The sequence below is a fragment of the Pipistrellus kuhlii genome, unplaced genomic scaffold (assembly GCF_014108245.1).
Source record: "Pipistrellus kuhlii isolate mPipKuh1 unplaced genomic scaffold, mPipKuh1.p scaffold_m20_p_14, whole genome shotgun sequence".
NCBI lineage: Eukaryota > Metazoa > Chordata > Mammalia > Chiroptera > Vespertilionidae > Pipistrellus > Pipistrellus kuhlii.
Window position 1 is genome coordinate 19,149,351 of NW_023425449.1, and position 16,075 is coordinate 19,165,425.

General features: G+C 43.1%; 1 protein-coding gene across 3 annotated transcripts in view; it reads right to left on the reverse strand.

Moving 5' to 3' along the window:
- Positions 1 to 12,596: 12,596 nt before the first annotated feature.
- EIF3H (eukaryotic translation initiation factor 3 subunit H) overlaps positions 12,597 to 16,075 on the reverse strand; it is an 80,974-nt gene continuing 77,495 nt past the window's right edge. For all 3 annotated transcript variants that reach the window (XM_036436825.2, XM_036436824.2, XM_036436823.2), the window contains 2 exons: positions 14,177 to 14,309; positions 12,597 to 12,817 (listed from right to left, as the gene is read on the reverse strand). In XM_036436825.2, the coding sequence (XP_036292718.1) occupies positions 12,764 to 12,817; positions 14,177 to 14,309 (187 nt within the window). In that variant the 3' untranslated portion in view covers positions 12,597 to 12,763. The remainder of the gene's footprint in view (positions 12,818 to 14,176; positions 14,310 to 16,075) is intronic.

Genomic DNA, 16,075 nt, shown 5'->3' on the forward strand with positions numbered 1-16,075 from the left:
AGCTGGCTGTCCTGACGCAGTGCCGCTTGCTCGCCATTCTTATCCCTAATGAAAGCCGCCTCAGTCCTTTCCTTTCTTTTTTTTTTTTTTTTTTCTTTTAAGTATATTTTATTGATTTTTTACAGAGAGGAAGGGAGAGTTAGAAACATTGATGAGAGAGAAATATCAATCAGCTGCCACCTGCACACCTCCCACTGGGGATGTGCCCACAACCAAGGTACATGCCTTTGACTGGAATCGAACCTGGGACCCTTCAGTCCACATGCCGATGCTCTATCCACTGAGCCAAACCTTTTCTTTCTTGGTTTAGTCCTGACATGACTGCGGTGACTGTTCCAGAATGCCTTGCTCTGGGCTTGTTGTTTCAGCCAGGCCACTAGGAAAGAGCCTATTTGTATTTTGGTTTTCCTCTTTTTTGAAAGAAAAAAAATAAGCATTCAAATCTTCTTTTGATAAACATTAAAACCTCCCAGCAATTTGTAGAATGACTGGTCATCCCAAGCAGCCGCGAAAGTTTGATTGAGCTTCACTCTTGGAAGTTCCCTTTGGGCAAATGCAAGATAGGCAAATTACAAAGCCAACAGGCTCCCTTTTTCAATCCCCCCACAAAAAATTAAGCCAAACTGTTAAATACGCCTGTTCAAACCACACCGAACTCCCACTCCCCCGGCCCCCTGGGCCCTGTGGGCGGTTCTGATCTGCCCTCCCAGTTGGTGACCACCGCCACAGACTGGGAAGAAGGAATAAGACATGTAGCTCCAACTCTGGGCATGCTTAATAATTTAAAACTGGCCAGCCGGGTGGTTCCGTGTTTGACCTATGGACCAGGAGGTCATGGTTCGATGCCTGGTCAGGGCACATATCCAAGTTTTAGCCTCAATCCCCAAGAGGGGGGACGTGTAGGAGGCAGACAATCAATGATTCTCTCTCATCATTGATGTTTCTATCTCTCCCTCTCCTTCCCCCTCTCTGAAATCAATAAAAAATATATTTAAAAATAATAATAATTTGAAACTGAAAGTGAGAAATGATTTCACAACCATCTAAACAGGAATCCCTTTTGGTTCCAGGATACTTCTCCACGGACAGACACCTCAATACGGGCCATTCAAGGGGCAAAAGAAACCAGCTCGAGAAAGGAAGAGGAGAGATGGTTTCCACACTGTTCCCTCGTCTCTGACACACACAACCTCCAACTCTCGGCAGAGTTCTCGCCCTGACCCAACATCTGGTTTCCCGATCAAGCCTCTCCTTTGTCAAACGGGTTCTCCCCAGCAGGCTGGGGAGTCCCTCTAATACTTCTTATGCTTAATTGGAGTCGGGGTTCTGAGACATCCCAGGTGCTCAGAGAGCAGGGAGGCCCAGGGAGAGAGACCTCGGTCCCATTCCTAGGACCTCCCGTTGTGTTGGCCAGAGTCCTACCGCAAGCAAGCAGTGATCTGAGCCAATCCCGTCACCAATTTCAGTACCTCAGTTTCCCCACCATAAAACTTACCTCTGGGAATTGGGAGTCTTAGTGAGCGTTGGCCTTTCCTGGATAAATTAACCAGGTGCAGGAAACATCTGCGGCTGGAAGCGGAGTGCGCTGTATAAACAGAATGGAGTATTCTCGCAAGACTGTGCAAATGCTCAAATACCAGCCGAGCCTGACTTCATCCCAAATCCTATTCAGTGAGTATCCAGGGAGAAGGCCCTCTCTTCTCCTCTGGACTAGGTTCTGTTTAAGGAACTTCCTTTCTCATGCACCTTGTTCTATTCTACTCGGGACAAAGAGTTTTCTGTAAAAAGTGGAAGAATCAATGATCTTATAGCATACTTTCCATTTAAATCACATAACAATGCTCCAAAAATAAATACCCCCAAGAGAATGTATACACCATACGGCACAAGGGCAACATCTGTTTTATTCACCACATCCCCACGGTACCGGTTCATAGGGGATGCTAAGAGTTTGTTGAATGAAGCAAGAATCACACAGTTCATGGCAGTAGGAAAATAGCACTAAATATTTGAATAGGTTTTAGACTGCCTTATTGCATCTTCCTCCATGCTACCCTCAGTTTATAAGTTTATTAGAACAGAAACTACCAAGCCACTTGATAAGCCGGATGAGGCTCCAACTCAACATCGAGAAGATCTGGAAACAAAACCTAGGTCTCCAAACATCCAATCCAGTCTTATCACCTTTACCACTGACTCTTTCTTGGGCGAAAGTCAGGGTCTGAGAACTATAGCCTGGGGGCCAAATCCAGACCATTGCCTGCTTTCTGTAAAGTTTTATTGGAACACAGCTACAACCATTTCTTTACATATTGTCTATGGCTGCTTTCCACTACAAGGGCAGAGCTGAGTGGTTGCCATTGAGACTGTATGGGCACATAAGGCCTGAAATGCTTACTATCAGTCCTTTGCTGACCTCCCCCTCCACCCCCGTCCCCAGAATCCATATCAGTCCTGGATCACCTGCTTGCGGTCAAAGTTTTGGTCACACAACCTTGCTCTACTCACATAATGTTTCCAACAATCTTATGCATGATTATACTCCTACATGGTGTTCTGATAAAATTGGGCGAAACCATATGAAATTGCTATTTTTTATTTTTCTGTAGGTCCAATACCGGCAATTCCATGGAGGTCAAGCTAATTCTTTATCTCCGTTTTTATCAATAAAATGTGGCAACAGACCCCCAGGCGCTCAGTTAAGTGCAAGGGCACAGCTACTAACCAGCTCTGTTCTCAGGGCAGCCACTAACTCAACTTTACAGTTCACTTCCGTATAAACGTTCTTTGTTCTTTCCTCTTGAAACACTCTAATGCTGTTCCAGCAAGCCTTTCTCTAATTTATTTGACCAGAAAAGTTGTGGGTGTCTCTTCCCCCGCCCCAGTAGCACCTATGAATATCACACAAAACTAGTCTTTCTTGGGAAACCCCTCCACTCCTTCCATCCCCTTCAAAGCGCCTGCTGTCCCCTGGCCTTGGCTGCCACCTCCCCAGAAGGCCCACTCAACTGCTCTGGGCATGCCCAGTGGGAGACATGCCGTACCTTGCTCCCGGGCAAATGGAACTCCACTTTCACGAAAATAACCTGAACAGTTCATGCTGTTGCTGCGGGCTAGTTCCCTTTACAGGAATAATGAAGCTCCGTTCCGTGTGGCATTGGATGTGCATTTACTACACTCCCACCACCCATACTTCCCGTTTCTAATGCAAATAAACTGTCTCTTTCATCAAAACTGCTCCCACTCCCTCCAAGTCCAAATTCTTCTTAGGATCCATGTACCAAACCAGTTGTAGCCTTTCCCCGATGGCCACACCTTCATCCAAAATCTGAGGCCGCCTTGTAGGGCAGGTCAATTGAGCAACCAGGTATATGCTTAGATGTCCCACCTCCGATCCCTTCACCCCCCCCCCCTTTTTTTTAAAAGAGAATAATTGCTACTCTATATAAAGTTTACATCAGGGCCTCATTTACTGCAAATTTTCTTTGGGAATAATATAAGTCCCTAAATTGTCATAGGTGTCCTCCCCTGCTCCCTCCTAGAAGTATTTCACTTGGTAGTGAGGTTAGAAATCTATCAAAACCAATGACAGACATCCGTGCATAAAAATAGCAAGCCTCAGATTTAATACTTTATTGCCATATTTTTAAACAACTGGTTAGGCAGCTGCCACTGTTATTTCCAATTACTTCTCATTTTTCCAGAGTTTGAAATGCAAGCTGTAACAAATTAAATCTAAATTTCTATATGCATACTTAGAAGAAAAAAAGAGACATTTCAGAAAACTGGGGAAAAAAAAAAAAGTTGAAGTAGAGAGGAAGAAAGAGATGTTGGCAGCATGAAATCAGAACTCCGTTCTGACTGCCGCCAATGCTTCCTGGGCCTCCGGCGTGCAGACACCCTTCCCAGCAGCCACACAGCCCCCATTCTGCTCAGGCCTACCTGCAAAACTGCCCTTGGCTAAAAAGCACGGCTCCTCGCCAAGTTTATCAAGGTGTCAGGAAGAAATCCCTTCACCAGATGTGGGATATCTTTGGGGCTCGGGTGTAACACTCTATCCATGGTGCCCCCCCACACATACAGGAAATCTTTCCAAAGACAGAATGGGTCACCTTTTAGAGATTTTCGCTCAGGCAGAGCTGCACAGGCTCTGGACTGAATGCGAAGACAGAGGAGAGCAGAGTGGCTCTTTGTGCCAACCTCAACATGTTTTCGCCCTACATTACGGGGCCTGTGTTTAGCAATTACATTTTTGCTAGAAAAATAACACGTATTTAAATCTTCTGTTTTCTCTTCTTCCTTGAAATCTGACTCTAATTAGGGGGAGTTGAGCGTGAAGGTAGGAGGCAGATTGTCTTACTAGTAATTCCTCTCCCTCCTGCTGCAGGATTTCAACACAGATCTCGGCAGAGAAGGCATCACTGAGGCTCCTCCCCAAGGCCTGGCTCAGGCAAGGCTGTGCAATGGCGCACACTCCGCTGTCCTGTCCTCATAGCTGCCCTGCCTGCTCGCCTGCAGTCAGCAGCAAGTAACCAAAGCCCTGCTACTGACTCAGGCTCTGTGCACACCTGGTTTGGGAAGCTGGGGGTCTCTCAAAGGGAGGGCTCGGGCACCTGCATACCAGGCTCCCGTGTAGGGGGGGACACCTGCAGGGCATCCTGTCTTTCTCTTCCTTTTCTCCCCAACCGCCCCACACTCCCTTTCTTGAGCCCTAGGTTTATTAATTTTTTTTAATTTTTTTTTTTTTTTTTTTTTTTTTTTGCTGTGTCTGGATTCCCTTTCCTTCTTCATGACCTGACCTGCTACCCTCAATCTCTAATAGAGGTGGTACTCTAAAATAACTTATTGCATTATGTCCCCCCAAATCATCTCTGATAACTGAAGGGAGGGATGATTTCCGGGCTTTATTTCACACCTGACTATAAAAACTCCCCAGTAATAATGACCCGAAGCCAGATTCAGGAACCACTGTTCCAGAGCACACGTTGGCAAACATCCAATCCTGGAGCGCCCGTTAAAACACGGGTGGTTAGGCCACACCCACAAGGCTCACGATTCCCTGTCTGGGTTGAAGCCCAAGAATTTGCATTTCCTACAAGTTCATAGAGGATGCTCCTCTGGGGGCCACTTAGAGAACCACGGCCCTTGGGGAAGCCCCTTGGTCAGGACTTACTGCCCTTTCGTTCCTGATGTCTGTCTGCTGAATCACCACCAGGAGGTGTTCTTACACTAACACAGTACAGAGGAAAACCCACCTGCAGCACCATTTTGAACGGGCAAGTTTGTGGTTCCACTTTAATTAGACAGCAAAGCTCCATGTGCAAAGTGAGAGCCCACTCGCCAAGTTGGACACAGACTCAGAAGTCATGCCACTCTTCTTGGATGGATGGCTGACTTTTTTTCCTGAAGCCAGAGCTCTAGTACATAAGAGCATCGGGAGAAAAATCATCTTTTCATCCCAAGGTGCTTTATAAAGGTGCTCAGGAAGAAATCCCTTCAGCAAATGTGGGGTATCTTCTGGGCTACTGCTGATACTTATCCAGAATCCATGGAGGACTTCACAGCCAGCCTCCCACCACTTCCCGAAGAGCACCCCATCAGTGCTACAGCTCGCTGATACAAGACAGAAGATTGTCATCTGAGATTTGCCACATCAGGGCTTCATCAAAATGCAAAATCAACACCTTCCCTTTCTCCCTCTCCTACCCCAGATGACTGCCGAGTTTCTGTACATTTGTGAATTCACAGAGCATGAACAGAATGACATGAACATCACAAATGCAAATGTCTTTGTTCCCAACAAATCACTACAGCTCCCTTCCTTCTAAAAGGTGGGGAGAGGGAGGGAATGGACTCCGTACACCATCTCATTTCAAGTTCAGGAGGCAGAGACAGGTGAGTTTTCCAAAGCATTTTGTCAGTAGATCTGACAGACACACACACACACACACACACACACACACACACACACACACACCGTCCTCAAGTATTCTTTTTCCAACACTGATTTGTACTTTCATAAAACTGACATCTGCATCTCTAAAGAAATAACTTCACTGTCAAAGGAATCAAGCTTAATTTTATTTGCTTGAAATGTTTTCATCTCAGACCAAATTTAGAATCCCCGCCACCTGTTTCTACCACCAATCTCAGCAAAGCAGCGGGAGCTCACCTCTCACATCCACTTCCCTGCCAGGACGGTCAGAGTGACAGGGAGGCGGGAGGGGTTATCTTTAGCCCCCAACTCCTTGTTTCTTCTTGAGAGTATGAAGCCTTTGTGCGCCGAATGCTACGGGGAACACACCTTATCACCACAGTGCGTGCATGAGCAGTGGGCATCTCACCAATAGAAAGGCTCAGCAGGTAAGGGGCCATCATCAAACTCTAAGAAATGTGATTTGAACACCTGCAACTAATACAAGATAATATTGAATGTAAACTGTAATTGAAAAATAAAACTTAGTCCAGTCAGTGTTGCTCAGTGGTGGAGCATCAAACCATGAACCAGGAGGTCACGGTTGTATTCCAGGTCAGGGCACATGCCCAGGTTCTGGGCTCAATCCCTAGTAGGGGGCATGCAGGAGGCAGCAATTGATAATTCTCTCATCATTGATGCTTCTCTCTCCATCTCTCTCTCTTCCTCCCTTCCTCTCTGAAATCAATAAAAAATATTTTTTAGATTTTTAAATAACAATAAAAGAAATGCTGAGACTCAGAATAACACAAAAGAAGAGTAGACAATCGAGGCTATTTTGGAACCGTTATTTAAAGCTCTCTGCCTGTTCTTATAGCTGTGAATGGGAGTGTTGGTGGTGGCCAAAAGGTCAGGCTAAGGCCCCCTTCCGCTTTAAAACTCTATTAACATAATTGCAATGTAACTTTTATTCTAACATCGCCTCCTAAGGCTACACCTTCTCAAATATCTTAAGGCCCAATAGCAAATAAGCCTGGACGCATACCTCAGTTGGACTCAGTATTTTTGAGGATGAAAGCAACAGAAACCAAGTCAAAGTGGCTGAAGGGGGAAACAAAAAGGCAGTGGTAAGGTTCAAACGTGGTTTTGTGAGACCCAAAGGCAAGAATACAAACATGCCTCAGAAAGGGACTGGAACCAGGAAACCCAGGCGTTAGAAACTGAGAAGCATTCTCTCACCTTTACCCCTCTCTGCTTTTCCCATACTCTTCTCGGCTTCTCAGCCTTTTGTTACAAAGGCTTAACCAGAGGTTAGTCTCAGGAAGCAAGTTCAGATAGACAATGGAAATCCCTCAATCTCAATTTGTGCTCACCAGAAAAGGGTTACTGATTGGGAAAGGTGTTCTCCAGGGTCCAATGATACACATGGATATTGGGAACTCATCACTGGGATCCTCTGCATTTAGGGGGTGGGGTGAGTTAAGGGGTGAAACAGTTCCCGAAATTGGTGGGAGGGTGGGAGAGACAACGGTTCACCACAAAAAACACCACACAAATAGGAAGCTATTTTGAAACACAAACTATTATTATAGAGGTTGTGCCACGCACTGGGCAGAGGACCCAAGACCTGAGTCCTGTCTCCTAGGACTGTGTTAACTCTAATCATGTTTTTGAAGTCTGATTTTGCCGTCCCTGAGCAATAATTCTCCTCCCTTTAGTATTCTCAGCACCAAGCACATTGACTACACAACACATTTGTGTCCCTTTCCCTTTTCCTTCCAAATGAGAAAATATAGAAGCAAGTGCTTTGTGAACTGTAAGATATTAATATTGAAGATCGTTCTTAAAAGCCGCTTCAAATACAATGTAATTAGTCTATTCACTTTCTTCTCCAAGTGTCAGGGTCTTCCGCCTCCATAATAGGGGTCCCCCTTGGCAGATAGGGAACATCAGAAACCACAAGCCAAAACAATGGCGCCTATCCATTAAGACCGGACTGGGTATTTCACATAGGCAGCTCGTGCATTTTGTGTTTCTCTGGCCCATTGCCTCCTGAGAGTGCGTTTCTGTTATAGTACAGTGGCTAGAAGTGGAAATCACCAGCTGCAATTCCTCTCTGTACCTCATTAGAGGGCTAGTTTCCCCTTAATGCACATGAAGACCTTTCATTAGCAATAATGGGAGCTGCACGCATCAAAGAGAAAGAAGACCCTCACCATTGTGATCTCGGAGATGAGGTTATTGGGACACTCGCCCGCCTGATTGCAGAATTATGGCATTCGTGGAGGCATGATTAGATCAGGGCAAAAAAAAAAAAAAAATTAAAATCTTTGCAGCTATTTAAAAAAATGAAATGCAATTTTAAAACCTCAAAATAGAGAAGGGTAAGAATCAAAACTAAGGAATCACATGCAGATTGACTTTGGGAATGAGTTAAGCACGAAAAAGCCAAAAGACAAGATAAACAAAGGTGGGGAAAGATTACCCAGGGGATTTGACCAAACAAGAACCGTTTCCAATACATACAAAGTAAAACGTTGGCAAGAGAGACTACAGTCCAGGAAGAAAAGGCGAGGACCATTTGCTGTCAGAAGCAGTAAACACTGCTGAAAGTTAAACAAATCCTCTGCCTCCGTGTCCACAGAGGAAGATGGAAGATGACAGAAACGGCTGTGCCCTGAAGAGGGGTCAATAAAAAGAAGTATTACGGAAGGAAGTAGAAGTGACACCCGAGTTTATGTCTTTGGGTTGACACAAATGCCAGAAGCAAGAATATATCCCAGCTGAAATTTGAGTTGATTGAGTTATTTTAAATAAGGATGCTTGGAAATGGGCCACCCTGCATTGTTACAGGTTTGATGAAGAAATGGTGGAGCCTGGCTGGCATGGCTCAATGGTTGAGCATTGACCTATGACCAGGAAGTCATAGTTCAGTTCCCTTTCAGGGCACATAACCAGGTTGCAGGTGCAGGCCCCAGTTGGGGGCATGCAGCAGGCAGCTGATTTCCTCTTCCTCTCTCTGAAATCAATGTTTCTCGCCCTCTCTCTGAAATCAAATCCCGATGTTTCTCTCTCCCTCTGAAATCAATTTTAAAAAATTATATATATATATATATATATATATATATATATATATATATATATATACACACACACACACACATACACACACACACACACACATATATATATGAATTGGTAGAGTCTCTCACTTTTGTCCAAATGTAAAACCAGCACTTTTTGGATTAAGAGAGTCATCTTTTTCCTTTCTTTGTAGTACAAGATCAGTGGATCAGAACTTTCTCATACTTTTTTTTCAAGGGGACAGGATGCACATGGAAAGAAACTATTTTTAAAAACTTCCAGGAAGCAAAGATTCCGCACCCTATCCACTATCCCTTCAGCTTACGAATGTGCCAGGGAATAAATTAGTGAGATCTGAGGCTGCATCCAATCTTTGGTAGACCGCTTACCACTGATTCAAGGATTGAAAATGGATACCTAACTCACAATTGTAAGAAATTCCTCCAAAATCAATCCCATGAAGTCAAATTGTGACTCTAAAAAATTGTTCATATGATTGAGTAGCCTATGAGAACAAGGAGGATACAAGTCAAGAAGTGTCTGGCGTAGACTAAATCCCTACAAGGTGGTCCACACTCCCCATGCGGGAGTGGTGGCCCTGGGAAACCATTTCTGCATCCATGGACTGCATCCCTAAAATCACCATTGAGGGGTCAGGATAACCATACCGGGTACTGCCAGGAGCTGTGGAGCCAAGCAGGCTAAGGTGCATTATAGGGAGTGCCATCTATGTAAAAAGAAGCTCAAGGCAGTGGGAATGAGGCCACAACTGTTTGTTCCAATGCACTGTAACCTCCCAGTACCTCTGGATCTCCATCTACTCACGCTCAGTCTTGAGTAACTTGGAGTCAGATCAACCCAATCCATCAAAAGAGGTTCAGACACAGCAGGTTCTCACTACTCCAGTGCAGCCCTGGGTCATGGGATGCAGAAACCATCCACTGCTTTCCCCTCACCTTGGTCGCATTATGATAGGCACACATCCGCATCCTTCCCTTTGTTACTTATCTAATAATCACTGTCAGCCCTTCCATACATCCCAAATAAGGGAGGATGCTCTGATAAAACAAACCCTATAGCTATTTTGGTTGGCCCCGTTTAGTATAATCCCTTTAAGCACACTTGCTCCATTTTTATGAAAGAATTATGATAGCAAAAGATGCCCACTGAGAACAGAAACAATTGATAAATGGTATACTATATATTTAAACGAGGAATGTTTACTATAAAAATGGGAGTTTACAACTCAAATAAAAATTATTTCATAACATCCTGATATCTATACCAGAGTTCTATGCCAGCACAATTTGAAAGTGAAGCCGATGTAGGTTTTCTAAAGAATGTTATAAAAAGCGTGAACAAAGTAACATTTTAAAAGACACTAAATAGAAAATATTTAGATTCTGTAAATGAGAAATCACAACCACCTCCATTAATTAGGGTAATATTAGATAGCCACATTTCAATTTCCAAAAATGGGGGGGGGGGGGAGAGGTTTTACTTTACCTTGATATCAAAAGGATAAGGTATTTTGGGCAGTCTAAAGATTCATTCTCTCAAGTATTTTTTAATTAAGCATAATCTGTTTTCTAGAACCTTATATTATCAATAATTACAGGGTTAATGGAAAATGTTTTTACGTGTTGTGTTGTTTTGTTTTGTTTTTTTAAATATATTTTATTGATTTTTTTACAGAGAGGAAGGGAGAGAGCTAGAAACGTCAATGAGAGAGAAACATCGACCAGCTGCCTTGCCTCTTGCACACACCCCCTATTGGGGATGTGCCCTCAACCAAGGTATCGATACATGCCCTTGACCGGAATCGAACCCGGGACCTTTCAGTCCGCAGACCGACGCTCTACCACTGAGCCAAACTGGCTTCGGCTGTTTTTACGTTTTTGATTCATAATTTTCATTTAGTTTAAAATACTAAACTTTTCTGTCTTTTCTGTCCTTGAGTAAGTGAATGATTTATTAGACCTGGTACTCAGTTTATGAGCTTTATTCATTTCAACTTGGAAGAAACTGCAAATATTTATAGAAGATGAACCACATGTATTTGTTCCTGAAAAATGTCAGAATGTAGCACTCACATCAGAAGCAGAACAGAAGCTATTCCCTAACACTACATACTGTGGAGACTTAATTCCCATTGATGTTTTCCTAAACAGTTCTCCCACCACAGTAATACCTAATTCAAAAATGACTGCCATCTCCCATCAAGCATGTACTCACATATTACTGAGTTATCGGTATCTAAACAGTCATATGGAATTTACACCAAAAAATTTTTTTGAATCACACCTTTAAAAAACATAATTGAATTTTGTTAAATTAATTTTACACCAGGAGGAAAACAGTAATTAAGCTTATATTTTGAAATGATTTTTCTTCATTTTGCTGTTACTTGAAGAGTGCTTTATTCAACTCAATAATAGGTATTCCAGGTCCGGCAGTTAGGATGCAGGGAAGTTAATACAGTCCACAGGAGCAGGGCCGTGGCCAGTTTTGTTTATCGATAATAACCCTCTGCCTAACACTAATATTCAAACAGGTATTGATTCAAGTAAGAAATCACATGTGAGCAAATGTTTGGATGTTTGGATTCTACAGTGATCAAGGACCTGGGCTTTTTAAAAGCAAAAACCTGCTAATAACCCCATAGCCCGAATAGCCTTGAGTGTCTACTACATACCACCACTGTGCCGTGTGCTTCATCCAAATGAGGCTCAAGTGAGGCTCAGCAACTGGTCTAAGGACAGACACACTAAAGGGAAAAGAGCCAGGCTGCCAGAGTCCCCCAGAGCTTCCAAAACAATGTTGTTGAAAAAGAGAATTCTCACCTTCTTATCCTTTGTCCGCTCCCTTTTTTATCTCCCAGGATCTACTTCTTCAAGGTGAAAATCACCACAAGTAGCACAAGCACACCACCACCAGCAGGTAAGTCTGACTATGGAATTACACAAACAGCAGGTGTCTTTGATGATCTTTCAAACACAAAATTAATAAAAGTTTTTCTCCCATGTACTATTGTCTTCCAAATCTTCCTTTCTCCACCCAAACCTGCTTTTAGCAGAATTTATATCATGGTATGGAAAAGATAAATATGAAGTTCTAAATTTGAATACACACAGAAAAAATTTCATTTTCATATAAAATATAGTCCTTTGGTAAAGTGATTTATTTTAAATACCTGTGTCCAATGGCCTATGGGCATGAGGACTGTCCAACCGTCACCCGAGGAAACAAAAAGACGGACCTCTGGGAAGCTCCCTGAGCAATTCCAGGCGAGGGGTGGGAGTGGGAGTGGGGGTAGGGGTGGGGCAACAACATGGAGTCTGTGGTACCGGGGGCTTGAACGATGAAGTGCTAGGATTCACACTGGGTTCCAGCCCTCTGGGTCAGGAGTTGGGACAAGCAGTACTAGACGGTGTGGTTGAGAGGTGGCAGCTCAATGAGAGCCAAGGTGATGGACGAAGGTCAGAGCCTGGTGAAGTTTCTGGTGAAGACTTTTATATTTTGGAAATTAATAGGTAGAGGAAGACAAAAATAAGCAACTAATATGTCTCAATCCAAATGAGCAAGCACTCAAGATTGTTTTAATTAATATTTTATTATTGGCTAGAAAGACTTTTCAAGATACAAATATATTTCTTCCAAGAGCTGTGTCACTGTGATCTTAAGAGTCCACATTAACTCCTTTTCTGGAAACTTCCTTTTCTTAGCTGTTGTATTCTTGGAGAGCCTGGGCCATGAAGAGTTTGCCTAAGTTCTGGGCAGTGAATTCCTTGATGTTCTGGCAGTAAGTGTTAATCTGGCCTGTGCATTTGGGAAAGTAAGAGAGAGAATTGTAATGTTCCTCAAATTGTAAAATGATCTGGAATTCAAACAAGAAGGTCAACACAACACAGAACCACCAGTGTTCTGTTTTGTTTCGTTTTGTTTTGTTTTAAGAGGATATAAGAATCAATTCTATTTTTCCATAGGGATAATAAAGATTATAAGTTCTTAAGCTATCTTCTGCTCTTGGTTACATAGAGAGGAAAAATTACAACTTTCAAAAAGATCATCAGCAGTTACGAACATATTAGCTGTCAATCAAAATGTACTGACTATGCAGCTGAAATTAATGCTGCACATGGTAGAAAACAGCACTGGTCTTGTTAGCAGGTAGAAAGAACTGCAAACTAAGCTGACCTAGGCCTGAGCAAGTACAGTGGTTTCCAATCTGTGCTCTGGAAACACTGAGCACTCCTCTGCCCCAAAGCTACACAGAGCAGAGCACAGACAGAATCCCCATGCAGAAAGGACACACACTGCTTTTAAGTCATAAAACCAATTATCTAATCTGCTGCAATAATTACATATTTTCTGAAAGTATGAGAAATACAATTCTGCTTGCACTGGACCTTAAGTAAAGAATGTGTCTCAGTTTCTCAAATTTAATTTATGTGGGTACAAGAAAGCTTTATAGAATTTAGATTTTCCTCCACCCTAAAAATAGTTCAATAGAAATATATCAATGGGAATTGTAGAAGATCAGCTTTTCTTTGCATAGGGTTTTCGATCCAATAAATGCCTCAAATAGTATTTAACGTTTATATAGAATGTTAAATATTCTAAATCAAGTCCTAGAGTAGGAAATAAAAACTCTGCCACTTAGAGGAGGTGTTAAATCTTAAGTACCCCCAGAAAAAGTCCATCCAGAATTGCATTCATGTTGCTACAACTTAAGTCTAAGTAAGGGTAACACACCTTGTTGAGTCAGAAAACTCAATTCAATTCAAACTCCCACACAGACTTGGGCTCAGTGCTATGCTCCACCAGGAAAAGCAAAAGGCTCCAGCTAAATGATCTGCTACATTACAAGACTGTAAAAAAGGTTTTCTTACTTCCCATGAAAGATAACACAAATAAAACCTTCCCGTTTTAGAGAGTTTATAATGCCATCTCAAAAATGTACAAAGAAACACAGTGAAGCACTGAAAGGACCTGGAAAATAAAAGACTGACAAATTCTTTAATTTCAGAAATTATAGGTACTAGACTCAAATTTGTCCTTCAACCATGTTAAATGCATTAGCTTTTATGATGTACATTCTCTGTTTTCTCAAACCTCTAACTGCTGTCTACTTTCCAAACAGCAGAGAAAAATGCCGCATTTGCGCTGGGACAGTACCTGCGATGAGCAGAGAATCCATCCTGGCTGGGGGCTGCAGCGGTTTGAAGAGCTTGGAAAGATCCTCCTCAGGAAGCGGGGGTTCTCCTCGACTCTGCCGTTGCATGTTCTCTTGCTGGCGACGCTGCTGATACTGAAATTCAGAGGGAAAGGACTTGGTTATTTTTCTCTACCGGAGGAGAAAGAATGCTCCAAATTCCAATCTGGTTTATCAAGGGTTAATCCTTGGTAATTCTTGCTTCTAAGAGCCTAAGTATCGCAACTTTAGAAGAAAATTCCTTTGCTGTAAATTCCAGTCACTCTGAGCTTTAAGAATCTATGACTAGCAATTTTTTTTTTTTTTGGGGGGGGGGGGGAAGAAGACCTAATTATGTGAGAAACAGGATGCTTACAAGGCAAAGCAGCTCAAGATTAGTTAGTGTGTGAAAGGGAGAAACGTGACCATTTATAACTATGGGGTAAATGACAACATTGTAAGGACAAATCATCTTAATTTTAATAATTAAGAGATGGAACTACCACAGTAGGAATTCTTTCAACTATCCCTACTGACCAAAACAACAATACTGATGATGTTATTACTATACTAGAGGCCTGGTGCGCGGATTCATGCACCAGTAGGTCTCTCAGCCTGGCCTGCGGGGATTGGACCAAAACCAGCTCTCCAATATCCCCCAAGGGGTCCCGGATTGCAAAAGGGCGGTTCTCGGGTGACACACCCCAGAATTGGGCTCCCTCCTCTCTGGTTCTGGGTGCATCACCTGAGAACCACAGCAGCCATCACTGCAGCCTGACAGCTCCTGTGTTGAGCATCTGCCCCCTGGTGGTCATTGTGCATCATACCTACTGGTTGGACAGTTGCTTAGGCTTTTATATAGAGAGACTAGAGGTGCACCTGCTCGACCCACTCTGCCTGCCTGCCTGATGCCCCGGAACCGCCCTCCCCTGCCAGCCTGGTTACCCCTATTAATTTTTTAATTTTTTTTATTTTTAAAAAATATGTTTTACTGATTTTTTTACAGAGAGGAGTAGAGAGTTAGAAACATCGATGAGAGAGAAACATTGATCAGTTACCTCCTGCACACATTTGGAGATGTGCCCACAACCAAGATACATGCCCTTGACCGGAATCGAACCTGGGACCCTTCAGTCCGCAGGCTGATGGTCTATCCACTGAGCCAAACCAGTTAGGGCCTTATTAATTTTTTTTTTTTAATCTTATCTCCTTCATATACAATTGTATTTGACTTCCTTATTGGCTTCTCCCTCTCACACAATTTTCCTCTCTCCTTTATGTAACACTTTTTCCTACTGACTCACCATGGTAAACTTTTCTTCCCTCCTTATTTCCTACTTCTGTTCCATCATCCTCTTCCCATCTTTCTCGTACCCTCCCTCCCCACATTCCTTCTTTCCTTTATTTTTACCCCTGCCCTCCCTCTCCTTTTCCTTCCTTCCCACCTTAATTTTTTTCTTCACTTCCTCCCTTGGACCTGCTTTGCTCCCTCCCCCATTTCTTCCCTCTTCCCATTCTTTTAAGCTCTACTGGCTCCCCTTTAAAACTTTTCCTTCCCTCTTTGTCTCTCATCCTACCTTTCCCATACATCCGTCTATACTTACTTCCACTGTTTTAATATCTATCTACCTGCCTAATTATTCACTATCATTTATTATCTTCTTTCTTTTCTGACTCCTACTTTAAAAATCTGTCCCCAGTACACAACTATACTTGATTTTCATTATAGCTCCTATATAGCTCCTACAGTTCACTCATACATCCTCTTCTTTAACTCTGCTCTCTATTGACTCCTTTACAAAGTTCCTCCTTCTCTCCCTCCCTTCATAAAGCTTCCGTTGGGGGTGGGGGGGGCGATAACCCCCAGCCCAGGGCTCAGTCCC